Here is a 27,010-nt window from a genome sequence, read left to right on the forward strand (position 1 = left end):
TTTCCTGATTTTTTCCCATTTTTCCCGACTTTTCCCCCATTTTCCTGCTTTCTCTCCCCTCTTTTATTTTCCTGTTTTTTTCTTTTCCCTGTTTTCCCCCCCCATTTCCTGTTTTTTTTTTCCCAAATTTTCCTGGTTTTTCTCCCATTTTTTTGTGTTTTTTTTTTTTTTTTATTTCTGGTTTTTTCCCCCCCCATTCCCAGTTTTTTTTTTCCTCCCCCTTTTCCTTCCTCCCTTTTTTTTCCCAGACTTTTTCCCGTTCCCCCCCCCATTTCCTGTTTTTTTTTTTTTCCCAAATTTCCTGGTTTTTCTCCCATTTTTTTTGTGTTTTTTTTTTTTTAATTTCTGTTCCCCCCCCCCCCCATTCCTGTTTTTTCTCCCATTTTTTTGTGTTTTTTTTTTTTTTATTTCTGGTTTTTCCCCCCCCATTCCCAGTTTTTTTTTTTTCCTCCCCCTTTTCCTTCCTCCCTTTTTTTTCCCAGACTTTTTCCCGTTCCCCCCCCCCCCGCCCATTTCTCCCCCTCCCCCCCTCGGCGTTGACAATTCCAGGGCTCAGGATTTGGGATTTTTCCATGGATTTATTTGGGGGTGGGGGAGGGGCTCCCTCAGTCAGTGCCGGTAGTGGGGGCTCCGGGAATGGGATCGGGAATGCCTGCGGAAAAAACGGGAATTCTGAGGTGGGGGAGGGTCCCGGGGAAAAACGGGAATGGCGAAATCTGGGATCTCTGGGATCAGGGAAAAACGGGAATGAGGGGATTTGGGATCCCTGGAAAAACGGGAATGAGGGGGATTTGGGATTCCTGGAAAAAATGGGAATGAGGGGGATTTGGGATTCCTGGAAAAATGGGAATGAGGGGATTTGGGACCTCTGGGATCAGGAAAAATGGGAATTCTGACGTGTGGGGTCCCTGGAAAAATGGGAATGTGGGAATTGGGGATTCCTGGAAAAATGGGAATGAGGGAATTTGGGATCACCCAGGAGCAGGAAAAACGGGAATTCTGAGGTGGGGGAGGGTCCCGGGAAAAACGGGAATGGGGAAATCTGGGATCAGTCAGGAACAGGGAAAATGGGAATGAGGGGATTTGGGATTCCTGGAAAAGTGGGAATGAGGGGATTTGGGATCCCTGGAAAAACGGGAATGAGGGGATTTGGGATTTCTGGAAAAACGGGAATGAGGGGATTTGGGATTTCCGGGGATCATGGACAACGGGAATTTGGGATCCCCCAGGGACAGGAAAATCGGGAATGAGGGAATTTGGGATCCCTGGGATCATGGACAACGGGAATTTGGGATCCCCCAGGGACAGGAAAATCGGGAATGAGGGAATTTGGGATCCCTGGGATCAGGGAAAACGGGACCGGATCCCATCTGGGATCCCGGGGATCTCCTGGAATTCCGGGAATTCTGGAAATCCCAGGAATTGGGGCCGTACCTGCGAGAGGAGCTGAACTCCCGACCTGGCGGAAAGAGCAAAAATTAACACCCAAAATCCCCCTCCTTGCCCCCATTTTATTCCCAAAACCAAATTTTTGATGGATTTTTGGCTGCTTTTTTGGGAATTTTGGGGGATTTTTTTTTTGCTGCTTTTTTCGGGATTTTTTCGGGATTTTTTGGGGGATTTTTGGGGTTTTTTTCAGGATTTTTTGGTTTTTTTTCAGGATTTTTGGGGTTTTTTTTCAGGATTTTTGGGGAGATTTTGAGTGGATTTTTTGGGAGTATTTTAAGGAATTTTTCTGATTTTTGGGGGATTTTTGGGCCAATTTTTGGGGAATTTTTGGGCCGATTTTTGGGGGATTTTTTGGGTTTTTTTCAAGATTTTTGGGGTTTTTTCCCAGGATTTTTGGGGAGATTTTGAGTGGATTTTTTTGGGAGCGTTTTAAGGAATTTTGCTGATTTTTGGGGGATTTTTTGGCTGATTTTTGGGAGATTTTTTGGGGATGTTTTCGGGGATTTTCTTGTGGATTTTTAACGGATTTTTGGGGATTCTTTGGTGACTTTTTAGGGATTTTTTGCTCGTTTTTTCAGGATTTTTTTGGGGATTTTTGGGGTTTTTTTCAGGATTTTTGGGGTTTTTCTTCAGGATTTTTGGGGAGATTTTGAGTGGATTTTTTGGGAGTATTTTAAGGAATTTTGCTGATTTTTGGGGGATTTTTTGGCCGATTTTTGGGGGATTTTTTTGTTTTTTTCAGGATTTTTGGGGTTTTTTTCCCAGGATTTTTGGGGAGATTTTGAGTGGATTTTTTGGGAGCATTTTAAGGAATTTTGCTGATTTTTGGGGGATTTTTTGGCCAATTTTTGGGGGATTTTTGGGCCGATTTTTGGGGGATTTTTTGGTTTTTTTTTCAAGATTTTTGGGGTTTTTTCCCAGGATTTTTGGGGAGATTTTGAGTGGATTTTTTTGGGAGCGTTTTAAGGAATTTTGCTGATTTTTGGGGGATTTTTTGGCTGATTTTTGGGAGATTTGTTGGGGATGTTTTCGGGGATTTTCTTGTGAATTTTTAACGGATTTTTGGGGATTCTCCGGTGACTTTTTTTGCTGCTTTTTTGGGGACTTTTTCGGGATTTTTTGGGGATTTTTGGGATTTTTTTCAGGAGTTTTGGGTTTTTTTTTCAGGATTTTTGGGGAGATTTTGAGTGGATTTTTTGGGAGCGTTTTAAGGAATTTTTCTGATTTTTGGGGGATTTTTTGGCCGATTTTTGGGGGATTTTTGGGCCGATTTTTGGGGGATTTTTTGGTTTTTTTTCAAGATTTTTGGGGTTTTTTCCCAGGATTTTTGGGGAGATTTTGAGTGGATTTTTTTGGGAGCGTTTTAAGGAATTTTGCTGATTTTTGGGAGATTTTTTGGGGATGTTTTCAGGGATTTTCTTGTGGATTTTTAACGGATTTTTGGGGATTCTCTGGTGACTTTTTTTGCTGCTTTCTTGGGGATTTTTTCGGGATTTTTTGGGGATTTTTGGGATTTTTTTCAGGATTTTTGGGGTTTTTTTTCAGGATTTTTGGGGAGATTTTGAGTGGATTTTTTGGGAGCATTTTAAGGAATTTTGCTGATTTTTGGGGGATTTTTTGGCTGATTTTTGGGAGATTTTTTGGGGATGTTTTCGGGGATTTTCTTGTGGATTTTTAACGGATTTTTGGGGATTCTCCAGTGACTTTTTTTGCTGCTTTTTTGGGGATTTTTTCAGGATTTTTTGGGGATTTTTGGGGGTTTTTTTCAGGATTTTTGGGGGTTTTTTTTCAGGATTTTTGGGGAGATTTTGAGTGGATTTTTTGGGAGCATTTTAAGGAATTTTTCCGATTTTTGGGGGATTTTTTGGCCGATTTTTGGGGGATTTTTTGGTTTTTTTTCAGGATTTTTGGGGTTTTTTCCCAGGATTTTTGGGGAGATTTTGAGTGGATTTTTTGGGAGCATTTTAAGGAATTTTTCTGATTTTTGGGGTTTTTTTTGGCCGATTTTTGGGGGATTTTTTGGCCGATTTTTGGGGCATTTTTGGGGGATTTTTCGGGGATTTTTTCAGGGACTGCAGAATTTGGGGATTTTGGTGAATTTTGGGTGGGAATCTCTGCTTTTGGCACTCACTGGGTCGTGGGGAGGGGCTGTGGCTCTGCCTGGGGACTTTTGGGGATTTTTTGTGGATTTTTAACGGATTTTTGGGGATTCTCCGGTGACTTTTTTTGCTGCTTTTTTGGGGATTTTTTCGGGATTTTTTGGGGATTTTTGGGGTTTTTTTTCAGGATTTTTGGGTTTTTTTTTCAGGATTTTTGGGGAGATTTTGAGTGGATTTTTTGGGAGCGTTTTAAGGAATTTTTCTGATTTTTGGGGGATTTTTTGGCCGATTTTTGGGGGATTTTTTGGCCGATTTTAGGGGGATTTTTGGGGAATTTTGGGGGATTTTCGGGGGATTTTTTCAGGGACTGCAGAATTTGGGGATTTTGGTGAATTTTGGGTGGGAATCCCTGCTTTTGGCACTCACTGGGTCGTGGGGAGGGGCTGTGGCTCTGCCTGGGGACTTTTGGGGATTTTTTGTGGATTTTTAACGGATTTTTGGGGATTCTCCGGTGACTTTTTCTGCTGCTTTTTTGGGGATTTTTTCGGGATTTTTTGGGGATTTTTGGGATTTTTTTCAGGATTTTTGGGTTTTTTTTCAGGATTTTTGGGGAGATTTTGAGTGGATTTTTTGGGAGCGTTTTAAGGAATTTTTCTGATTTTTGGGGGATCTTTTGGCCGATTTTTGGGGGATTTTCGGGGGATTTTTTCGGGGACTGCAGAATTTGGGGATTTTGGTGAATTTTGGGTGGGAATCCCTGCTTTTGGCACTCACTGGGTCGTGGGGAGGGGCTGTGGCTCTGCCTGGGGACTTTTGGGGATTTTTTGTGGATTTTTAACGGATTTTTGGGGATTCTCCGGTGACTTTTTCTGCTGCTTTTTTGGGGATTTTTTCGGGATTTTTGGGGTTTTTTTTTCAGGATTTTTGGGGTTTTTTTCAGGATTTTTGGGGAGATTTTGAGTGGATTTTTTCAGGATTTTTGGGGAGATTTTGAGTGGATTTTTTGGGAGCGTTTTAAGGAATTTTGCTGATTTTTGGGGGATTTTTGGGCCGATTTTTGGGGGATTTTCGGGGGATTTTTTCGGGGACTGCAGAATTGGGGATTTTGGTGAATTTTGGGTGGGAATCCCTGCTTTTGGCACTCACTGGGTCGTGGGGAGGGGCTGTGGCTCTGCCTGGGGACTTTTGGGGATTTTTTGTGGATTTTTAACGGATTTTTGGGGATTTTTTTGGTGACTTTTTTTGCTGCTTTTTTCGGGATTTTTTTTTTTGGGATTTTTTGGGGATTTTTGGGTTTTTTTTCAGGATTTTTGGGGAGATTTTGAGTGGATTTTTTCAGGATTTTTGGGGAGATTTTGAGTGGATTTTTTGGGAGCGTTTTAAGGAATTTTTCTGATTTTTGGGGGTTTTTTTGGCCGATTTTTGGGGGATTTTTGGTGGATTTTTTGGGGATTTTTGGGGGATTTTTTCGGGGACTGCAGAATTTGGGGATTTTGGTGAATTTTGGGTGGGAATCCCTGCTTTTGGCACTCACTGTGTCGTGGGGAGGGGCTGTGGCTCTGCCTGGGGACTTTTGGGGATTTTTTGTGGATTTTTAACGGATTTTTGGGGATTCTCCGGTGACTTTTTCTGCTGCTTTTTTGGGGATTTTTTCGGGATTTTTTGGGGATTTTTGGGGTTTTTTTTTTCAGGATTTTTGGGGTTTTTTTCAGGATTTTTGGGGAGATTTGAGTGGATTTTTTGGGAGCATTTTAAGGAATTTTTCCGATTTTTGGGGGATTTTTTGGGAGATTTTTGGGGGATTTTTGGTTTTTTTTCAGGATTTTTGGGGTTTTTTCCAGGATTTTTGGGGAGATTTTGAGTGGATTTTTGGGAGCGTTTTAAGGAATTTTGCTGATTTTTGGGGGATTTTTGGGCCGATTTTTGGGGGATTTTCGGGGGATTTTTTCGGGGACTGCAGAATTTGGGGATTTTGGTGAATTTTGGGTGGGAATCCCTGCTTTTGGCACTCACTGTGTCGTGGGGAGGGGCTGTGGCTCTGCCTGCTGTACTGACGTTCCCACTCCTCCCTCTCCTTCTCCCTCCTCTCCCTTTCCCTGCAACAGCAACAGGAGGGGGGGGGAAAAAAAAATTAAAAATAAAATAAAAAAAAATGGGAAAATTAAAAAAAAAAAAAAAAAATGGGAACAGAGATAGGAAAAGGAGTGGGGAAAAAAATTAAAAATAAATGGGGAAATGGACAGGAAATAAATGGGGGGAAATGGGATCAGGGAGAGGGGAAAATAAAAAATTGGGATTGGGGATAGGGAAGGAATTGGGGAAAAAATAAAATAAAAATGGGATCAGGAGTGGGAATTACAAGAAAAAACAAAATAAAAATGGGAACAGGGAGTGGGAATTATCAGGGAAAAATAAAATAAAAATGGATCAAGGAAAAAATAAAATAAAAATGGGATGAGGGACAGGAAATTACAAGGAAAAAATAAAATAAAAATGGGATCAGGGAGTGGGAATTATCAGGAAAAAATAAAATAAAAATGGGAACAGGGAGTGGAAATTACAAGGAAAAAATAAAATAAAAATGGGAACAGGGAGTGGGAATTATCAGGGAAAAATAAAATAAAAATGGGATCAGGGAGTGGGAATTATCAGGAAAAAAATGGAGCAAAAACAAAAAAAAATGGGATCAGGAACCCAAGAAATAAATGGGGAAAAAAGGGAAAAATAAAAAAAGAAATGGGATGAGGGACGGGAAATAATTAGGAAAAAATTGGGAAAAATCAAAAAATTGGGATCAGGGACAGGAAATAACTTGGGGAAAAAAAGGGAAAAATCAAAAAATTGGGGATGAGGGACAGGAAATACCCAGGAAAAATAAAATAAAACTGGGATGGGGGATGGGAAATATCCCGGGAAAAGAGAAAAGCTGGGAATGGGGGAGGGGAAATATCCCGGGAAAAGGGAAAAGCTGGGAATGGGGGAGGGGAGGGGAAATATCCCGGGAAAATCCGCGGGACGAGGTCGGAATTTCGGGAATTACTTCATTCGGATTTTCCGGGCCATGGCGCGCAGCTCGTCCTCCCGCTCCTGGGAAAGGGGAAATTCCTCACACGGAACGCCGGGAATTCCGGGGATTTTGGGAATTCCGGGGATTCCAGGAAATCTGGGAATTCTGAGGATGCCAGGGATTCCAGGAATTCCAGGAATGTTGGGAATCCTGGGAATTCTGGGCGTTCCGGGAATTGTTGGGAATGCTGGGGATTCTGGGAATGCCGGGGATTCCGGGAATTCTGGGGATTTTGGGAATTCCGGGGATTCTGGGAATTCCGGGGATTCCAGGAAATCTGGGAATTCTGAGGATGCCGGGGATTCCGGGAATTCCAGTAATGTTGGGAATTCCGGGAATTCCAGGGATTCTGGGAATGGTGGGGATTCCGGGAATTCCAGGGAATTCCAGGGATTCTGGGAATTCCAGGGATGCTGAGCATTCTAGGAACGTTGGGAATGTCTGGAATGTTTGGAATGCCAGGGATTCCGGGAATTCCTGCAATGTTGGGAATGCCGGGAATTCTGGGAATGAAGGGGATTCCAGAAATGTTGGGAATTCCAGGGAGTCTGGGAATTCCAGAGACTCCGGGAATTCCAGGAACGTTGGGAATGCCGGGGATTCTGGGAATTCCAGGAATGCTGGGAATTCTGGGAAATCCGGGAATGCTTGGGATTCCAGGAATGCCGGGAATGCTGGGAATTTTCCCCCCATTTTTCTCCCCGTTTTTTCCCCCCCATTTTCTATCCCATTTCTCCCCCCCATTTTTTTCCCACTTCAATCCCATTTTTCCCCCAATTTTTTCCCATTTTCCCCCCGTTTTTATCCCGGTTCCCCCCCCCCCCCCCCCCCCCCCCCCCCCCCCGTTTTTATCCCAGTTTTTCCCCCGTTTTTATCCCGGTTTTTTCCCACCCCCCAGTTTTGATCCCGGTTTTTATCCCGGTTTTGATCCCGGTTTTTATCCTGGTTTTTTCCCATCCCCCAGTTTTTATCCCTGTTTTTATCCCGTTTTTTTCCAACCCCCAGGTTTTATCCTGGTTTTTCCCGTTTTTCCCCCCCGGTTTTTATCCCGGTTTTTCCCCCCCGTTTTTCCCCCCGTTTTTATCCCGGTTTTTTCCCACCCCCCAGGTTTTATCCCGGTTTTTATCCCTGTTTTTATCCCGGTTTTTTCCCACCCCCCAGTTTTGATCCCGGTTTTTATCCCGGTTTTTTCCCACCCCCCAGTTTTTATCCCAGTTTTTATCCCGTTTTTTCCCAACCCCCAGGTTTTATCCCGGTTTTTCCCGTTTTTCCCCCCCAGTTTTTATCCCTGTTTTTATCCCGGTTTTTTCCCACCCCCCGGTTTTGATCCCGGTTTTTATCCCTGTTTTTATGCCGGTTTTTCCCCCCCGTTTTTCCCCCGTTTTTATCCTGGTTTTTATCCCTGTTTTTATCCCGGTTTTTATCCCGGTTTTTCCCCCCCGTTTTTCCCCCGTTTTTATCCCGGTTTTTCCCACCCCCCAGGTTTTATCCCGGTTTTTATCCCTGTTTTTATCCCGGTTTTTTCCCACCCCCCGGTTTTGATCCCGGTTTTTATCCCGGTTTTGATCCCGGTTTTTATCCCGGTTTTTCCCACCCCCCGGTTTTTATCCCGGTTTTTATCCCGGTTTTTATCCCGGTTTTGATCCCGGTTTTTCCCCCCCGTTTTTCCCCCCTGTTTTTATCCCGGTTTTTCCCACCCCCCGGTTTTTATCCCGTTTTTTATCCCGGTTTTTATCCCGGTTTTGATCCCGGTTTTTCTCCCCACCTGTCTCTCGTGCTCCTGCTGCAGCATCTTCTCCTGCGCCGCCTTCTTGTCGGCCTTGACTGGGAACAGACCGGGAATTCCGGGAATTCCGGGGAAATCCCGGGGATTTGGGGGAAATTCCGGGGATTTGGGGGAAATTCCGGGGATTTGGGGGAAATTCTGGGGATTTGGGGGAAATTCTGGGGATTTGGGGAAAATTCGGGGGATTTGGGGGAAATTCCAGGGATTTGGGGGAAATTCCAGGGATTTGGGGGAAATTCTGGGGATTTGGGGGAAATTCCGGGGGATTTGGGGGAAATTCCGGGGATTTGGGGGAAATTCTGGGGATTTGGGGGAAATTCTGGGGATTTGGGGAAAATTCGGGGGATTTGGGGGAAATTCCAGGGATTTGGGGGAAATTCCAGGGATTTGGGGGAAATTCTGGGGATTTGGGGGAAATTCCGGGGGATTTGGGGGAAATTCCGGGGATTTGGGGGAAATTCCAGGGATTTGGGGGAAATTCTGGGATTTGGGGGAAATTCCGGGGGATTTGGGGGAAATTCCGGGGATTTGGGGGAAATTCCGGGGGATTTGGGGGAAATTCCAGGGATTTGGGGGAAATTCCAGGGATTTGGAGGAAATTCCGGGGATTTGGGGGAATTTGTGATTGGGTGAATTCCAGGAATTTGGGAACATTTCGGAAATTTGGGATTGAAGGAATTCCAGGGATCTGGGGGAAATTTGGGATTGGGTGAATTCTGTGGATTTGGGGGGAATTTTGGGGATCCCAGAAGGGATTTTTGAGGGAATTCCAGAGAATTTCGGGATAATTCTGAAGATCCAAAGGGAATTTCTGGAGCAGATTTTTTTTTTTTTTTTTTTTTTTGGGGAGTTATCCAGAATTTCGGGTGGATTTCCGGTGGGAATCCCAGATGGGATTTTGGGGGGAATTTTGGGATATTCCGTCGATCCCGGCTGGATTTTTTTTTTTTTTTTTTAAATTTTTTTTTTTTTTTTTTTGGGATGGCGCGAGGAATTCCGGCTGGAATTTTTTTTTTTTTTTTTTTGGGAATTTTTAAAATTTTTTTTTGGGAATGCTCACATTGCCTGTTGAGAGCTTTCTGCATCCGGAGCCGGAGTTTTTCCTGTGGGGTCAACTTGGGCTGCAAAAATTGGGAATTTGGGTCAGGAAAAGGGGCCGGGATCGGGAATGGGAACCCCAGGAACCTTCCCCGAGCCCGATCCCAGCGATCCCAATCCCATCCCAGGAATTTGGGGGAAAAAAAAAAAATTGGGAGAGGAGGGGGGAAGGGAAATCTGGGGGGGGGAAAAAAAAAAAAAAAAAGCAGGAAAAGTCTGGGGAAAAGGGGGAGGAAATAACGGGGGAAAATTTGGGAATGTTTGGGGAAAGGTGGGGAAAAAATTGGGGGAAATTTGGGAAAAAAATCTGGGGAAAATTTGGGAGGAAATCCATGAAAATGTGGGGAAAAGTGGGGGGAAAATGTGGGGAAAATGTGGGGAAATTCCAGGGAATCTGAGGGAGATTTGGGAAAATCCAGGGAAATGTGGGGGGAAAATGTGGGGGAAAATTTGGGAAAAATCTGGGGAAAATGTGGGGGGAAAATGTGGGGGAAAATTTGGGAAAATCCGGGAAAATGTGGGGGGAAAATGTGGAGGAAATTTGGGAAAAATCTGGGGAAATGTGGGGAAAAATTTGGGGGAAATCCGTGAAAATGTGGGGGAAATTTGGGGGAATCTGGGGAAAAATTGGGGAAATGTGGGAAAAATGTGGGAAAAAATTGGGAAAATCCATGAAAATGTGGGGAAATTTGGGGGAATCTGGGGGAAAATTGGGGAAATGTGGGAAAAATGTGGGAAAAAATTGGGAAAATCCATGAAAATGTGAGGAAATTTGGGGGAATCTGGGGAAAAATTGGGGAAATGTGGGAAAAATGTGGGAAAAATTTGGGAAAATCCATGAAAATGTGGGGAAATTTGAGGGAATCTGGGGAAAAATTGGGGAAATGTGGGAAAAATGTGGGAAAAAATTGGGAAAATCCATGAAAATGTGGGGAAATTTGAGGGAATCTGGGGAAAAATTGGGGAAATGTGGGAAAAATGTGGGAAAAAATTGGGAAAATCCATGAAAATGTGAGGAAATTTGGGGGAATCTGGGGAAAAATTGGGGAAATGTGGGAAAAATGTGGGAAAATCCATGAAAATGTGAGGAAATTTGGGGGAATCTGGGGAAAAATTGGGAAAATGTGGGAAAAATGTGGGAAAAATTTGGGAAAATCCAGGAGAAGGCCCCCTCCCCCCCCCCCCCGAGGTGATTTTTTCCCCCAAAATCCCAGGAAAATCCCCCCCCCTCCCCCATTCCCAGGGGATCTTTGGGATTCCCCGGATCCCTGTGGGATTCCCTGGATCCGTGATCCCAAAGCTCGGCAGGAATTCCGTTAAAAACCAGGGGAAATCCCAATTCTTACTGACTTTGGCAGCTCCGGAATCTTTACCAGCGGCAGCGTCGGCCCTGCAGGGACAAGGGGGGAGAAATCTGAATAAAAAATGGGGAATTCGGGGGAAATTTGGGAAAATTCGGGGGAAATTTGGGAAAATTTGGGGGAATTGGGGGAAAATCGGGAAAATTTGGGGGAAATTCGGGAAAATTTGGGGGAAATTCAAGAAAATTTTTGGGGAAATTTGGGGGAATTGGGGGAAATTTGGGAAAATTCGGGGGAAATTTGGGAAAATCTGGGGGAAATTCGGGAAAATTTGGGGGAATTGGGGGAAATTTTGGGAAAATTTGGGAAAATTTGGGGGAAATTTGGGGAGAATTGGGGGAAATTTGGGAAAATTCGGGGGAAATTTGGGAAAATCTGGGGGAAAATTGGGAAAATTTGGGGGAAATTTGGGAAAATTTGGGGGAATTGGGGGAAAATTTGGGAAAATTCTGGGGAGATTTGGGGAGATTCAGTGGAAATTTGGGGAGATTTGGTAGAAATTTGGGAAAATTCTGGGGAAATTTGGGAAAATCTGGGGGAAAATCGGGAAAATTTGGGGGAAATTTGGGAAAATCTGGGGGAAATTCGGGAAAATTTGGGGGAAATTTGGGGGAATTGGGGGAAATTTGGGAAAATTCGGGGGAAATTTGGGAAAATCTGGGGGAAATTTGGGGGAAATTTGGGGGAATTGGGGGAAATTTGGGAAAATTCGGGGGAAATTTGGGAAAATCTGGGGGAAATTTGGGGGAAATTTGGGGGAATTGGGGGAAATTTGGGAAAATTCGGGGGAAATTTGGGAAAATCTGGGGGAAATTCGGGAAAATTTAGGGGAATTGGGGGAAAATTTGGGAAAATTCTGGGGAGATTTGGGGAGATTCAGTGGAAATTTGGGGAGATTTGGTGGAAATTTGGGAAAATTCTGGGGAAATTTGGGGAGAATTGGGGGAAATTCGGGAAAATTCGGGGGAAGTTTGGGAAAATCTGGGGGAAAATCGGGAAAATTTGGGGGAAATTCGGGAAAATTTGGGGGAAATTTGGGGAGAATTGGGGGAAATTCGGGAAAATTCGGGGGAAATTTGGGAAAATTTTGGGGGAAATTCAGGGAGAATTTGGGGGAAATTTGGGGGAATTGGGGGAAATTCTGGGGATATTTGGGAAAATTCAGGGGAAATTTGGGGAGAATTGGGGGAAATTCGGGAAAATTCGGGGGAAATTTGGGGAGATTTGGGGGAAATTCGGGAAAATTTGGGGGAAATTTAGGGGAATTGGGGGGAAAAATTCTGGGGAAATTTGGGAAAATTCAGGGGAAATTTTGGAAAATCTGGGGGGAAATCGGGAAAATTTGGGGGAAATTCGGGAAAACTTGGGGGAAAATTTGGGGAAAATGGGGAAAATTTGGGGAGAATTTTGGGGGGATTCAGGAGAAATTTGAAGGATCCCAGAGAGATTTTGGGGGCAATATCTGAAGGATTTTGGGGGGATTTTGGGGAGATTTTTGGCCGGATTTGGGGGGAAATTTTGGGGGAGATTTGAAAGACCCCAGAGGGATTTTGGGGAGATTTTGGGGAAAACCTAAAGGATCCCAGAGGGATTTTGGGGGAGATTTTGGGGGAGATTTCAAAGATCCCAGAGGGATTTTGGGCGAGATTTTGGGGAAAACCTAAAGGATCCCAGAGGGATTTTGGGGGAGATTTTGGGGAAAACCTAAAGGATCCCAGAGGGATTTTGGGGGAGATTTTGTTGGAGATTTGAAAGATCCCAGAGGGATTTTGGGGGAGATTTTGGGGAAAACCTAAAGGATCCCAGAGGGATTTTGGGGGAAAATTTTGGGGGAGATTTGAAAGATCCCAGAGGGATTTTGGGGGAGATTTTGGGGAAAACCTAAAGGATCCCAGAGGGATTTTGGGGGAAAATTTTGGGGGAGATTTGAAAGATCCCAGAGGGATTTTGGGGGAGATTTTGGGGAAAACCTAAAGGATCCCAGAGGGATTTTGGGGGAGATTTTGGTGGAGATTTGAAAGATCCCAGAGGGATTTTGGGGGAGATTTTGGGGGAAACCTAAAGGATCCCAGAGGGATTTTGGGGGAGATTTTGGTGGAGATTTGAAAGATCCCAGAGGGATTTTGGGGGAGATTTTGGGGAAAACCTAAAGGATCCCAGAGGGATTTTGGGGGAAAATTTTGGGGGAGATTTGAAAGATCCCAGAGGGATTTTGGGGGAGATTTTGGGGAAAACCTAAAGGATCCCAGAGGGATTTTGGGGGAGATTTTGGTGGAGATTTGAAAGATCCCAGAGGGATTTTGGGGGAGATTTTGGGGGAAACCTAAAGGATCCCAGAGGGATTTTGGGGGAGATTTTGGTGGAGATTTGAAAGATCCCAGAGGGATTTTGGGGGAGATTTTGGGGAAAACCTAAAGGATCCCAGAGGGATTTTGGGGGAGATTTTGGGGAAAACCTAAAGGATCCCAGAGGGATTTTGGGGAGATTTTGGGGGAGATTTGAAAGATCCCAGAGGGATTTTGGGGGAGATTTTGGTGGAGATTTGAAAGATCCCAGAGGGATTTTGGGGGAGATTTTGGGGAAAACCTAAAGGATCCCAGAGGGATTTTAGGCGAGATTTTGGGGAAAACCTAAAGGATCCCAGAGGGATTTTGGGGCGATACCTGGGGGGGAATTCTGTGGGAATATCTGCACGACCCCAAAGGTATTTTGGAGAAGATTTTGGTGCCTTCTTTTCCTTTTTTTTTTCCCCCCAAAATCAGCGAGTTCCCCACTCACTTTTTCAGCTTCTCTCCGACGGCGGGCGAGGCCGGGGGGCGGGGCGGGGCCTTTTCCCGGGATCCCGGCGGGGTTTGGGATCGGGATCGGGATCGGGAGCGGGATCGGGATCGGGAAGGGCTCCGGGAGTCGCTGCGGCTGCTCCGGCTCTGGCTGCTCCAGCGGCGCCAGGAGCGCAGGGAGCGCCGGGAGCGGCTCCTGCGGGGGAGAATCCCGTCACAAAGCGCCCCGAAACGCTGGGAACTGGTCCCAGACTGGTGGGAACTGGTGTGAACCGGTCCCAGCCGGTGTGAACTGTCCCAGACCGGTGTGAACCATTCCCAAACCGGTCCCAAACTGGAGTGAACCATTCCCAAACCAGTCCCAAACCGGTGCGAACCATTCCCAAACCATTCCCAAACTGGTGTGAACCATTCCCAAACCATTCCCAAACCATTCCCAAACTGGTGTGAACCATTCCCAGACCATTCCCAAACCAGTCCCAAACCAGTCCCAAACCGGTGTGAACCATTCCCAAACCATTCCCAAACTGGTCCCAAACTGGTGTGAACCATTCCCAAACCATTCCCAAACCAGTCCCAAACCAGTGAGAACCATTCCCAAACCATTCCCAGACCAGTCCCAAACTGGTGTGAACCATTCCCAAACCAGTCCCAAACTGGTGTGAACCATTCCCAAACCATTCCCAAACTGGTGTGAACCATTCCCAAACCGGTCCCAAACCGGAGTGAACCATTCCCAAACCAGTCCCAAACTGGTGTGAACCATTCCCAAACCAGTCCCAAACCATTCCCAGACCAGTCCCAAACCGGTGTGAACCATTCCCAAACTGGTCCCAAACTGGGGTAAACCATTCCCAAACCAGTCCCAAACCGGTGCGAACCATTCCCAGACCATTCCCAAACCAGTCCAAACCAGTCCCAAACCGGTGTGAACCATTCCCAAACCAGTCCCAAACCATTCCCAGACCAGTCCCAAACCGGTGTGAACCATTCCCAAACCAGTCCCAAACTGGTGTGAACCATTCCCAAACCGGTCCCAAACTGGTGTGAACCATTCCCAAACCATTCCCAGACCAGTCCCAAACTGGTGTGAACCATTCCCAAACCATTCCCAAACCGGTCCCAAACTGGTGTGAACCATTCCCAAACCATTCCCAAACCATTCCCAAACTGGTGTGAACCATTCCCAAACCGGTCCCAAACTGGTGTGAACCATTCCCAAACCGGTCCCAAACCAGTGTGAACCATTCCCAAACTGGTCCCAAACCATTCCCAGACCAGTCCCAAACCGGTGTGAACCATTCCCAAACCATTCCCAAACTGGTCCCAAACTGGTGTGAACCATTCCCAGACCATTCCCAAACCAGTCCCAAACCGGTGTGAACCATTCCCAAACCGGTCCCAAACTGGTGTGAACCATTCCCAAACCATTCCCAAACTGGTGTGAACCATTCCCAAACCAGTCCCAAACCATTCCCTGACCAGTCCCAAACTGGTGTGAACCATTCCCAAACCGGTCCCAAACTGGTGTGAACCATTCCCAAACCGGTCCCAAACTGGTGTGAACCATTCCCAAACCAGTCCCAAACCATTCCCAGACCAGTCCCAAACCGGTGTGAACCATTCCCAAACCATTCCCAAACCAGTCCAAACCAGTCCCAAACCGGTGTGAACCATTCCCAAACCATTCCCAAACCAGTCCCAAACCAGTCCCAAACCGGTGTGAACCATTCCCAGACCATTCCCAAACCAGTCCAAACCAGTCCCAAACCGGTGTGAACCATTACCAACCCCAGTGTCGCTCACCGGGAGCGGCGCCGGCGGCGGTGGCCGCGCTCCGGGGAACGGGAACGGCGCCGGCTGTCCCGGGATCCGCCCCGGGAATAACGCCGGGAACGGCTCCGGGAGCGGGAACGGCTCCGGGAGCGGCTCCGGGAGCGGCGGCGGCCCCGGAAAATCCCCCGGGAACGACGGAAACCGCGGGAATGGCGGGAGCCGGAGCTGCAGGAGGAGGAGGAGGAGGAGCGGGAGGAGGAGGAGGAGGAGGAGGAGGAGGAAGAGCGGCGCCTGGAAAAGGGAAAATGGGTGAGAAACTGGGGGGATGGGAAAAAAACTGGGGGGAAATGGAAAAAATTGGGGGGGGGGAATGGGGAAAAAACTGGGGGGAATCAAGGAAAAATTGAGAGAAATGAGAGGAAAATGAGGGAAATGGGGGGAAAAAGGGGTGGAAATGGGGGAAAAAAGGGGTGGAAATGGGGGGAGAGGGGGGAATAGAGAAAATGGGGAATGGGGGGAAATTGTGGGAGAAATAGGGAAAATGCAGGGAAAATGTGGGGGGGGAAATGGGGAGAAAATGTGGGGGGGAAAGGGGGAGAAAATGAGGGGAAAAGGGGGGAAAATGGGGGGGGAATGGGAGAAAATGGGGGAAATGGGCAGAGAATGGAAGGAAAAATGTGGGGGGATAATGGGTGAAATGGGGGGAAAATGTGGAGGGGGAAATGGGGAAAATGAGGGGAAAATAGGGGGGGAAATGGCGAGGAAATGTGGGGGGTAAATGGGGAAAATCAGGGAAAATGAGGGGAAAATGGGGGGGAAATGTCGAGGGGAAATGAGGAGAAAATTGGAGGAGAAACAGGGGAAATGAGGGGAAAATGGAGAAAAAAACGGGAATACCACCAAAAAAAAAAAACCACAGTAAAACCAAGAATATAAAAGTACCAAAAAGTGAAAAAACATCAAAAAACTGGAAAATCGAGAATAAGAAAAAGACCAAAAAAAAATAAAATAAATGAAATAAAATAAAACTAGGGGGAGGAAAGAGGTAAAAAGAGGGAGAAGCACAGACCGGGATGAAGCTCTGTGAGCGGGAGCGGAGGCTCCGGGCTGCGCCGAGCGCTGCCTTTCCCGGGAATTGCGGCTTTTCCCGGGAATGGCGGCGCTGGAAGCGGCGGCCGCCTCCTCGTCGCTGCCGCCGAAGCTGGTGATGAAGGTGATCTTCTCCTCGTGACCCAGGGAAGGAGTCCGGGAACGGGAGCGCGATTCCGAGCTGGATTCTGACGGGGAGCTGAGGAGGTAAGGAGGGAAATGGGGATTTTGAGGGGGAATTCTGGGGGGAAATGGGAATTCTGAGGGGGAATTCTGGGGGGAAATTGGAATTCTGAGGGGGATTCTGAGGGGAAATCCTGAGGGGGATTCTGAGGGGGAATTCTGAGGGGGAATTCTGAGGGGGAATTCTGACAAGAAACTGAGGGGAAATGGGAATTCTGAGGGGGAAATTCTGAGGGGGAATTCTGAGGCAAAATTCTGAGGGAAAATTCTGAGGGAAAATTCTGAGGGGAAATTGGAATTCTGAGGGAAAATTCTGAAGGAAAATTCTGAGGAGGATTCTGAGGGGAAATCCTGAGGGGGATTTTGAGGGGGATTCTGAGGGGGAATTCTGACAAGAAACTGAGGGGAAATGGGAATTCTGAGGGGAAATTCTGAGGGGAAATTGGAATTCTGAGGGGAAATTCTGAGGCAAAATTCTGAGGGGAAATTGGAATTGTGAGGGGAAATTCTGAGGGAAAATTCTGAGGGAAAATTCTGAGGGAAAATTCTGAGGGGAAATTGGAATTCTGAGGGAAAATTCTGAAGGAAAATTCTGAGGAGGATTCTGAGGGGAAATCCTGAGGGGGATTTTGAGGGGGATTCTGAGGGGGAATTCTGACAAGAAACTGAGGGGAAATGGGAATTCTGAGGGGAAATTCTGAGGGGAAATTGGAATTCTGAGGGGAAATTCTGAGGCAAAATTCTGAGGGGAAATTGGAATTGTGAGGGGAAATTCTGAGGGAAAATTCTGAGGGAAAATTCTGAGGGAAAATTCTGAGGGGAAATTGGAATTCTGAGGGAAAATTCTGAAGGAAAATTCTGAGGAGGATTCTGAGGGGAAATCCTGAGGGGGATTTTGAGGGGGATTCTGAGGGGGAATTCTGACAAGAAACTGAGGGGAAATGGGAATTCTGAGGGGAAATTCTGAGGGGAAATTGGAATTCTGAGGGGAAATTCTGAGGCAAAATTCTGAGGGGAAATTGGAATTGTGAGGGGAAATTCTGAGGGAAAATTCTGAGGGAAAATTCTGAGGGAAAATTCTGAGGGGAAATTGGAATTCTGAGGGAAAATTCTGAAGGAAAATTCTGAGGAGGATTCTGAGGGGAAATCCTGAGGGGGATTTTGAGGGGGATTCTGAGGGGGAATTCTGACAAGAAACTGAGGGGAAATGGGAATTCTGAGGGGAAAATTCTGAGGGGAAATTGGAATTGTGAGGGGGATTCTGAGGGAAAATTCTGAGGGGGATTTTGAGGGGGATTCTGAGGGGGATTCTGAGGGGGAATTCTGACAAGAAACGGAGGGGAAATGGGAATTCTGAGGGGGAATTCTGGGGGGAAATTGGAATTCTGAGGGGGATTCTGAGGGGAAATTCTGAAGGAAAATTCTGAGGGAAAATTCTGAGGGGAAATGGGAATTCTGAGGGGGATTCTGAGGGAAAATTCTGAGGGGAAATGGGAATTCTGAGGGGAGTTTTGAGGGAAAATGGGAATTCTGAGGGGAATTCTGAGGGTAATGGAAATTCTGAGGGGAATTCAGAGGGCAAATGGGAATTCAGAGGAAAAACGGGAATTCTGATTTGTTACCGTTTGTAGGGGTCGTAGGTGGGGCTGTCCCGGCGGGCGTAGCTGTAGGGGAAAAAAATTGGAATTTGGGGGAAAATTGGTGAGATTCAGGGGGAAAATGGGATTTGGGAATGAAATATTGGGATTTGGGGGGGGTGGGGAAATGGTGGGATTTGGAAGGGGAAAATGAGATCTGGAATTAAAACGTTGGGAATTGGGATAGAAGTGTTGGGATTTAGGGGAGAAATGCTGGGAATTAGGGGAAAAATAGGATTGGGATGAAAAAGTTGGGATTTGGGGGAGAAATGTTGCGATTCAGGATAAAAATCTTGGGACTGAGAGCTAAAATGGGATTCAGGATAAAAATGTTGATTTGGATGGGGGGGGGGGAAATGTTGGGATTTGGAGGAGGAAACGTCGTGATTCTTGACAAAAATCTTGGGATTGTCAGGAAAAATAGGATTCAGGATAAAAATGTTGATTTGGGGGGGAGGGAAATGTCGGGATTTGGGATAAAAATCTTGGGATTGGGAGCTAAAATGGGATTCAGGATAAAAACGTTGATTTGGAGGGGGAAAGGGAAATTTTGGGATTTGGGATAAAAATGTTGGAATTGGGGCTGAAAAAGTCGGGAATCTCACCTGGGGGGGCTGATTTTCCGACCTTTCAGCCGCTTCTCCCGGAATTCCCGGCGCTGCCGGCGGGAGCGGCGGCCCTGGGGAAAGGATTGAGGGTCAGGAAAGGATTTTTTGTGGGATTTTTCCATGGGGGAATTCCTGGTTTTTTTCTGTGTTTTTTCCTCACCGAGTACATGGCCTTCTCCTCCTCCAAGGCTTTGGCGTTTTTGATGGCTTCAGCCTCTTCCTTGTCCTTCCTCAGCATCCTTTTTCCCAGGGGAAAAAAAAGCAGGATCGTGGTGGGATTTTGGGAAAATGCAGAATTCCAAGGGAAAGGGAAAGCCTTGAGCCAGAATCTCAGGGGGAAATAGGATTTTCAAAGCAGGATTTCGGGGGAAAGGAAAAATCTGGGAAAAAAGGGGGGAATCCTCAGGAAAAACAGGGAGCTCTGAGCCAGAATTCCGAGGGGAAATGGGATTCTCAAGGCAGGATTTCAGGGGAAAAGCGAGTGCCTGGGAAAAAGGGGGGAGCCCTGAGGCAGAATCCAGAGGAAAAATGGGATTTCCAGAAGAGAATTTAAAAAAACAAAAAAAAAAATAGGATTTCCAGGATAGAATTCCAAGGAAAAATGGGATCTCCAGGAGAAAATCCCGAGGAAAATGGGATTTCCAGCCGAGAATCCTGAGGAAAATGGGATTTCCAGAAGAAAATAAATAGAAAAAAAAATCCCGAGGAAAATGGAATTTCCAGGACAGAACCCTGAGGAAAAATGAAATTTCCAGAAGAGAACCCAAAACAAAACCAGGATTCCCGATCCCAAATCCCAAGGAAAAATAGAAACCTTCCCTTGGGCTGATTTCGGGGGAGTCTCCCTGGTTTTCCCCGAGGTTTTTCCTGAGGTTTTTCCCGGGATTTACCTGACAAAATCCCCCTCGGCCATGCCGTAAGTCGTGGCCTGCTTGTTCAGATCGGCCACTTGCTCCTGGTTCAGCTCATCCACATCCACCTCCACATCTGGGAAAAATCAGGGAGAGGAAAAAAAAAAACAAAAAAAAAAACAAAAAACAAACAAACAAAAAAAAAAACCCAACAAAAATTCCCGGAATTCCGCCCCGCTCAGCCCTGCCGGGATCCGTTACCGATATCCGGGATCACTTCGTCCTCATCCGTGTTGGAATCTTCCTCGGAGTCTTCCTCGTCCCCCGCTCGTTTTTCCAGGGAATTTTCCAGCTCTTCCACGGTGCTGTCCTCGTAGGTGTAGCCGATGGAAGCCTTTTTTTCCGCCAGCCTGGGGAGGTTTTTTTTTGGGGATATAAATCCCCCCCCCCCCACCCCATTCCAGGGATTTTTCTCTCGTAAGGAGATTCCCTCGGGAATGGGGAGATTCCCCGAAGAGGGAAAAATGGGGATTTGGAGGGGAAATGGGAATTCAGAGGGGAATGGGAATTCGGAGGGAAAATGGGAATTCGGAGGGAAAATGGGAAATGTGAGAAGTAATTTGGAGGGAAAATGGGAATTCTGAGGGAAATTCTGAGGGGAAATGGGAATTCTGAGGGAAATTCTGAGGGGAAATGGGAATTTGGAGGGAAAATGGGAATTCTGAGGGAAATTCTGAGGGGAAATGGGAATTCGGAGGGGAAATGGGAATTTGGAGGGAAAATGGGAATTCTGAGGGAAATTCTGAGGGGAAATTGGAATTCTGAGGGAAATTCTGAGGGGAAATGGGAATTTGGAGGGAAAATGGGAATTCTGAAGGGAAATGGGAAATGTGAGAGGTAATTTGGAGGGAAAATGAAAATTCTGAAGGGAAATGGGAATTCTGATGGGAAATTCTGAGGGGAAACGGGAATTCGGAGGGGAAATGGGAATTTGGAGGGAAAATGGGAATTCTGAGGGAAATTCTATGGGGAAATGGGAATTCGGAGGGGAAATGGGAATTTGGAGGGAAAATGGGAATTCTGAGGGAAATTCTGAGGGGAAATTGGAATTCTGAGGGAAATTCTGAGGGGAAATTGGAATTCTGAGGGGAAATGGGAGTTAGGAGGGCAAATGGGAATTCTGAGGGAAAAAGGGAGCCCCGAGCTGGAATTCTGAGGAAAAATGAGATTTCAGAGCCAGAATTCCAAGGAAAAATGTGAACCCTGAGGCAAAAGGCCAAGGGAAAAAAAAAAAAAAACACCCAAAAAAAACCAGGAATCCCAAACCAGAACCCCAAGCAAAACCAGGAGCCCTTCCCAGGATAGATCTGGGGGCGATTCCAGCAAATCAATGAGGGGAAAACTGGGATTGGGGAATTATCCCAGAATTAGAATCATTCCCAAGGGTGTGGGGGCACATTCCCGGTGTTCTCCCACCCGGAATTCCGACTTTTTTTTTTTTTTTGTTTGTTTGTTTGTTTGTTTTTTCCCCCCCTCACTTTTTCTTCTCATCCTCGTTGGGTTTCTGGAGTCCTCCGTAGAGCTCGTCGATGTAGATCTGGTACAGGCATTGCTCCTCCGAGACTGGCATCAGGAATTCCAGGATTAAAACATTCCCTAAATAAATCCCTCGGGAACCACATCCAGGGGATCCAGAGGGGTGAAAATTTCCCCGCCAAAACAAAAATTAAAAAAAAAAAATAAAAACAGGAAAAAAAAAGGGAAGGACTCACTGCCAGCAAAGTCGTTCTGCACCAGGCCCCGGTAGCGCTCGTAGTTGCATTTGCGCTCGTCGGATTCCTGCTCCGGTGAGCTGGAAAAATGGGAATTCTGAGGGGGTTTTGGGATCCAAATGGGGATTTTGGGGGTTAAAGGTGGATTTTGGGGTCCAGTGGTGGATTTGGGAGGCAAAAACCTGGATTTGGAAGGAAAAAACACGGGTTTTTTTAAAGGATCTCCCCGCTCGTAGTTGCATTTGCGCTCGTCGGATTCCTGCTCCGGTGAGCTGGAAAAATGGGAATTCTGAGGGGGTTTTGGGATCCAAATGGGGATTTTGGGGGTTAAAGGTGGATTTTGGGGTCCAGTGGTGGATTTGGGAGGCAAAAACCTGGATTTGGGGAGAAAAAGGGGGAGTTTGGGGCCTCCCCGCTCGTAGTTGCATTTGCGCTCGTCGGATTCCTGCTCCGGTGAGCTGGAAAAATGGGAATTCTGAGGGGGTTTTGGGATCCAAATGGGGATTTTGGGGGTTAAAGGTGGATTTTGGGGATCCAGTGTGGATTTCATGGATTCAAAGTGGGATTTTGAGGATCCAAAGTGACTTTTGTGCTAAAAAAAGAAGAGAACATTTATGGCTCCAAAGAGGGATTTTAGTTCTCAAACACAGATTTTTTTACAGGTCCAATGTGGAATTTTGGGATCAAAACCAGAATTATTGGGACCGAAGATGAATTTTGAGGATCCAAAGGCGAATTTCATGGATCTGTATCAGAATTCTTGAGGATTTTTCAAGATTAAGTTCAGATTTTGGTATCAAAACACAATCCCTCCCCAGCCTTGATGGGATCCCAGCCCCCAGATTGTTGGGAATTGTTTTGGGGAATTTTATTTTTTGGGGAATCTTACGTGGGGCTGAGCAGGGCCGGGGTGTACATGGGGATGAAATCCAGGTGAGCACGGACGTCGAACCTGTCGATCATGTTGTTGGTGTCCCCTTGCCAGGGCATCCTGCCAGGACAAAAAAAACCCCAAAAAACAAAAAAAAAAAAAAAAAACAAAAAAAAAAAAAAAAAAAAAAACAAACCAAAAAAACAAAATTGGGAAAAATTCCTGGAATTCCCACCCAGAACGGTCAGAATTCCCCTTCCCATTTCCTACAGAAGATAAAAAAAAAAAAAAACCCAAAACACAGAGAAAGAGAGAAAATTCCTCAAAAAAAGCCGAATTTTCTTCGGATTAATGGGTTGAAAACACCTTAAATTTCGTTTTGTGGAAAAAAAAATTGGGATTTATTCGGACCTAGGGGTAATTCTAAGGTGGAATTTTCCCCCTAGAGTGAGGAAAATTCTGACTTTTCCATCACCAAAAAAATGAGAACAGCAGCTCCAAATCCTCCTGGATTTACCTAAAAACCACCCAAAAATTTCAACCCCTGGAAAATCCAGGATTTCTCCAGCCCCTGGGGGGGGGAGGGGTGGTGATCCCAGGAATATTCCAGAAACAATTCCCTGGAATTTTCTCCCTGGAATGAGCAAAATTCTCTCAATAAAAACGGGAGCGATGACTCCAATAAAAAGCTGAATTCTCCCCGGATTTGCCTAAAACCACCCAAATTTCAATCCCTGGAAAATCCAGGATTTTTCCAGCCCCTGTGTGTGTGTGTGTGGGGGGGGTGATCCCAGGAATATTCCCACGGAATTCCAGCTGGGAATTCCCACTGCAGGCTCACATGTTGACGGGGCTCTCAGCTGCCAAGGCCACAGCAGAATCCAGGTGAACTTTGCAGGCCCGGCCGTGCACCTGAAGGAATTGGGCAGGATCTTTTTTCTGGGGGGGGGGGGGGGAGGGCGGGGAAAAAAAAAAAAAAAAAAGAAAAAAAATGAAAATTTTGGGATTTAGGAATAGGGGAGGAAAAGTGGGAATGATCCCAGCAAAGGATGGGAAAAAGGGAAGGGGGGAGAATTCCCGGGGAAAAAATGGGATTTGGGAAAGGAGGGGAGGTGGGAGAAGGAGGGGTTGGGATTGGGGGAAAAAAGGAGCTCGGGGCAGAATTCCAAGGAAAAACGGGAATTTTAGAGTCCAGACTGGGAATGGAGCATCTGAACTGGGAATGAATGGAGCACCCAAACTGGGACAAGGACCCCCCAAACTGGCTCCAGCCTGGTTCCAGCCTGGTTCCAGGCCGGTTCCAGACTGGTTCCAGACTGGTTCCAGTTCCAGCCTGGTTCCGGTTCCAGCCCGGTTCCGGTTCCGGTCCCGGTTCTGGTTCCAGCCCAGTTCTGGTTCCAGCCCAGTTCCAACCCAGTTCCGGTTCCAGCCCAGTTCTGGTTCCAGCCCAGTTCCAGCCCGGTCCCGGTTCTGGTTCCAGTCCGGTTCTGGTTCCAGCCCAGTTCCGGTTCCGGCCCAGTTCTGGTTCCAGCCCAGTTCCAGTTCCAGCCCGGTCCCGGTTCTGGTTCCAGTCCGGTTCTGGTTCCAGCCCAGTTCCAGCCCGGTCCCGGTTCCGGCCCGGTTCTGGTTCCAGCCCAGTTCCAGCCCGGTCCCGGTTCTGGCCCAGTTCCGGTTCCAGCCCGGTTCTGGTTCCAGCCCAGTTCCAGTTCCAGCCCAGTTCTGGTTCCAGCCCAGTTCCAGTTCCAGCCCGGTTCTGGTTCCAGCCCGGTTCTGGTTCCAGCCCAGTTCCAGCCCGGTCCCGGTTCCGGCCCGGTTCCGGTTCCAGCCCAGTTCTGGTTCCAGCCCAGTTCCAGTTCCAGCCCGGTTCTGGTTCCAGCCCGGTTCCGGTTCCAGCCCAGTTCCAGCCCGGTCCCGGTTCCGGCCCGGTTCTGGTTCCAGCCCAGTTCCAGCCCGGTCCCGGTTCCGGCCCGGTTCCGGTTCCAGCCCAGTTCCGGTTCCAGCCCGGTTCTGGTTCCAGCCCGGTCCCGGTTCCAGCCCAGTTCTGGTTCCAGCCCGGTCCCAGTTCCAGCCCAGTTCCAGCCCGGTCCCGGTTCCAGCCCAGTTCCAGCCCGGTCCCGGTTCCAGCCCGGTTCCGGTTCCAGCCCAGTTCCAGCCCAGTTCCAGCCCGGTCCCGGTTCCAGCCCAGTTCCAGCCCGGTCCCGGTTCCGGCCCGGTTCCCCGAGCCCACTCACGATTTTCTCGTAGTACTCGCGGCGGCGCTCGGCGCGTTTCTTGTAATCCACCATCATCCCCCGCAGCTTCCGCTCGTGCTTCCGCGCCTCGTGCCACATCCCGGGAACTGCCCGGAAACCTCCCCGGGACCGGAAACTTCCCTGGAAACTTCCCCGGGATCAGAAACTTCCCTGGAAATTTCCTCAGGGCCCGGAAACTTCCCCGGGATCAGAAACTTCCCTGGAAACTTCCCCAGGACTGAAAACTTCCCTGGAAACTTCCTCGGGACCAGAAACTTCCTTGGAAACTTCCCCGGGACCGGAAAACTTCCCTGGAAACTTCCCCGGGACTGAAAACTTCCCTGGAAACTTCCCTGGGATCAGAAACTTCCCTGGAAACTTCCCCGGGATCAGAAACTTCCCTGGAAACTTCCCCAGGACTGAAAACTTCCCTGGAAACTTCCCCGGGATCAGAAACTTCCCTGGAAACTTCCCCGGGACTGAAAACTTCCCTGGAAATTTCCTCAGGGCCCGGAAACTTCCCTGGAAACTTCCCCGGGATCAGAAACTTCTCTGGAAACTTCCCCAGGACTGAAAACTTCCCTGGAAACTTCCCCGGGATCAGAAACTTCCCTGGAAACTTCCCTGGGACTGAAAATTTCCTCAGGGCCCGGAAACTTCCCTGGAAACTTCCCCAGGACTGGAAACTTCCTCAGGGCCCGGAAACTTCCCCAGGATCACAAACTTCCCTGGAAACTTCCCTGGGATCAGAAACTTCCCCAGAAACTTCCCCTGGACCGGAAACTTCTTCCAGGCCCGGAAACTTCCCTGGAAACTTCCCTGAAAACTTCCCCAGGACTGGAAATGTCCCTGGAAACTTCCTAGGACCTGGAAATTTCCCCGGGATCAGAAACTTCCCCAGGGGCCAGGGGGAAGGGACAGGAGGAGATCCCTGGGGAGAAAAAAAATCAGGATTTAGGGATGTGGGAAAAGGTTGGGATGGGGAAACGGGGAATTAAAACTTGGGAATGAAAGGGGGAAATTGGGAATTAAAACTTGGGAATAAAAGGGGGGAATTGGGAATTAAAACTTGGGAATGAAGGGGAGGGGAATTGGGAATTAAATGGGAGAGAGGGAATGGGAATTTAAAAATGGGAATAAAGGGGAGATGGAAAGCAAAAATGGGGAAAAAAGGGGGAATGGGAAGAGGAAAATGTGGAATGAGGGGGAATGGGAATTAAAAAAGAGGAATGAAGTCGGAAATAGGAATTTTAAAAATGGGGAAACAAGGGGGGAAAGCGAACTTTAATAAGGGAATAAAAGAGGGAAACGGGAATTTAAAAACGGGCATAAAGAAAAATACGAGAATAGAAACGGAAATGAAAAAAAAAAATGAAAACGGGACCAAAGGGAGGAATGGGAAAAAGGGCAGGGAATGGGGAGAAATGGGGAGAAAAACCGGGAAAAACGGCGGGAACGGGAAGAGGAAAATTGGGAATGCGGGGGGAGGGGAGGGGAGGAGGGGAAGGCCCCGGGGCCGCCCTGAGGGGGGCGGGGGGGGCTCAGGGGGGGGCAGTGAAGGGGCAATGCCCGGGGGCGCTGAGGAGGGCGCTAATTGAGGCCTGAGGAGGGCGCTAATTGAGGCCTAATGAGGGCGTTAATTAATGCGGGAGGGCCCCGCCGCCAGCGCTGCTCACCGCGCTCCGCGCCGGCCGGAAGCGGAAGTGACGAGAGGAAGCGGAAGTGAAGGAAAGGCGGGAGAGGAAGGGCGGGGCCTAAATGGGACGTGAGGGGATATGAGGGTGGGGCTAATATCAGAACAAGGCTGGGCCGGAAGTTTGTGGCAAGGTTCGGTGACAGAACGAGGCTGGGCCGGAAGTTCGGGGCGTGGCTTAGCGTCAGAACGAGGCTGCGGCGGGGCCTGATTGGGCGTGGGTTTGTGTGTGGGCGGGGACTGAGCGGTTCCTTTTCCGGGTTCTATTCCCAGTCCGATACTGGGATGGACTGGTACCAGTTCCACTCCGAAACTGGGCCAGACTGATCCAAATCCCGGTCAGATTCGGGTCCCATTCCCAGTTGGATGCTGGGACAGACTGGTCCCGATTCCAGTTCCCTCCCAGTCCCTCCCAGTCCCATCCCAGTCCCACCCCAGTCCCATCCCAGTCCATCCCAATCCTTCCCAGTCCATCCCAGTCCATCCCAATCCTTCCCAGTCCCATCCCAATCCTTCCCAGTCCCTCCCAGTCCCACCCCAGTCCCGTCCCAGTCCATCCCAGTCCATCCCAATCCTTCCCAGTCCCTCCCAGTCCCACCCCAGTCCCATCCCAGTCCATCCCAATCCTTCCCAGTACAACCCAGTCCCATCCCAGTCCC

The 27,010-nt window shown here is 47.7% G+C and overlaps 1 protein-coding gene across 3 annotated transcripts; it reads right to left on the minus strand.

The window, feature by feature from the left end:
* Window positions 1-560: 560 nt before the first annotated feature.
* On the minus strand, window positions 561-26,081 carry CLASRP (CLK4 associating serine/arginine rich protein). 3 transcript variants are annotated; one of them, XM_062512511.1, is made up of 20 exons: window positions 24,659-26,081; window positions 23,269-23,366; window positions 22,446-22,547; window positions 21,557-21,636; window positions 21,323-21,407; window positions 20,046-20,194; window positions 19,824-19,920; window positions 19,094-19,172; window positions 18,931-19,004; window positions 18,311-18,352; window positions 16,486-16,704; window positions 15,447-15,707; window positions 13,639-13,902; window positions 10,850-10,889; window positions 9,462-9,522; window positions 8,381-8,439; window positions 6,589-6,635; window positions 5,562-5,644; window positions 1,435-1,459; window positions 561-652 (listed from the first exon to the last, which is right to left on the minus strand). In XM_062512511.1, the coding sequence occupies exons 1-20, from the start codon at window positions 24,755-24,757 to the stop codon at window positions 610-612; spliced, it is 2,007 nt and encodes a 668-aa protein (XP_062368495.1). In that variant the 5' UTR covers window positions 24,758-26,081; the 3' UTR covers window positions 561-609. The 3 variants fall into 3 exon arrangements, with proteins under 3 accessions (XP_062368495.1, XP_062368496.1, XP_062368494.1); XM_062512512.1 differs by lacking the exon at window positions 22,446-22,547 and having other exon boundaries at window positions 583-652; window positions 21,557-21,623; window positions 23,340-23,366; XM_062512510.1 differs by lacking the exon at window positions 561-652 and having other exon boundaries at window positions 666-1,459; window positions 6,589-6,632; window positions 13,639-13,836.
* Between the last annotated feature and the right edge of the window lie 929 nt (window positions 26,082-27,010).

This window comes from Cinclus cinclus, chromosome 37, assembly GCF_963662255.1.
Source record: "Cinclus cinclus chromosome 37, bCinCin1.1, whole genome shotgun sequence".
Lineage (NCBI taxonomy): Eukaryota > Metazoa > Chordata > Aves > Passeriformes > Cinclidae > Cinclus > Cinclus cinclus.

What these genes read in the sequence shown, in the direction of transcription:
- CLASRP (XM_062512510.1), bottom strand. Translation starts at nt 24,757, where the DNA reads ATGTGGCACGAGGCGCGGAAGCACGAGCGGAAGCTGCGGGGGATGATG. An exon ending in GCTCACAGAGCTTCATCCCG is followed by an intron (nt 15,708 to 16,485) that starts GTCTGTGCTTCT and finishes TCCCTTTTCCAG; the next exon opens with GCGCCGCTCTTCCTCCTCCT. An exon ending in AAGATTCCGGAGCTGCCAAA is followed by an intron (nt 9,523 to 10,849) that starts GTCAGTAAGAAT and finishes CAATTTTTGCAG; the next exon opens with CCCAAGTTGACCCCACAGGA.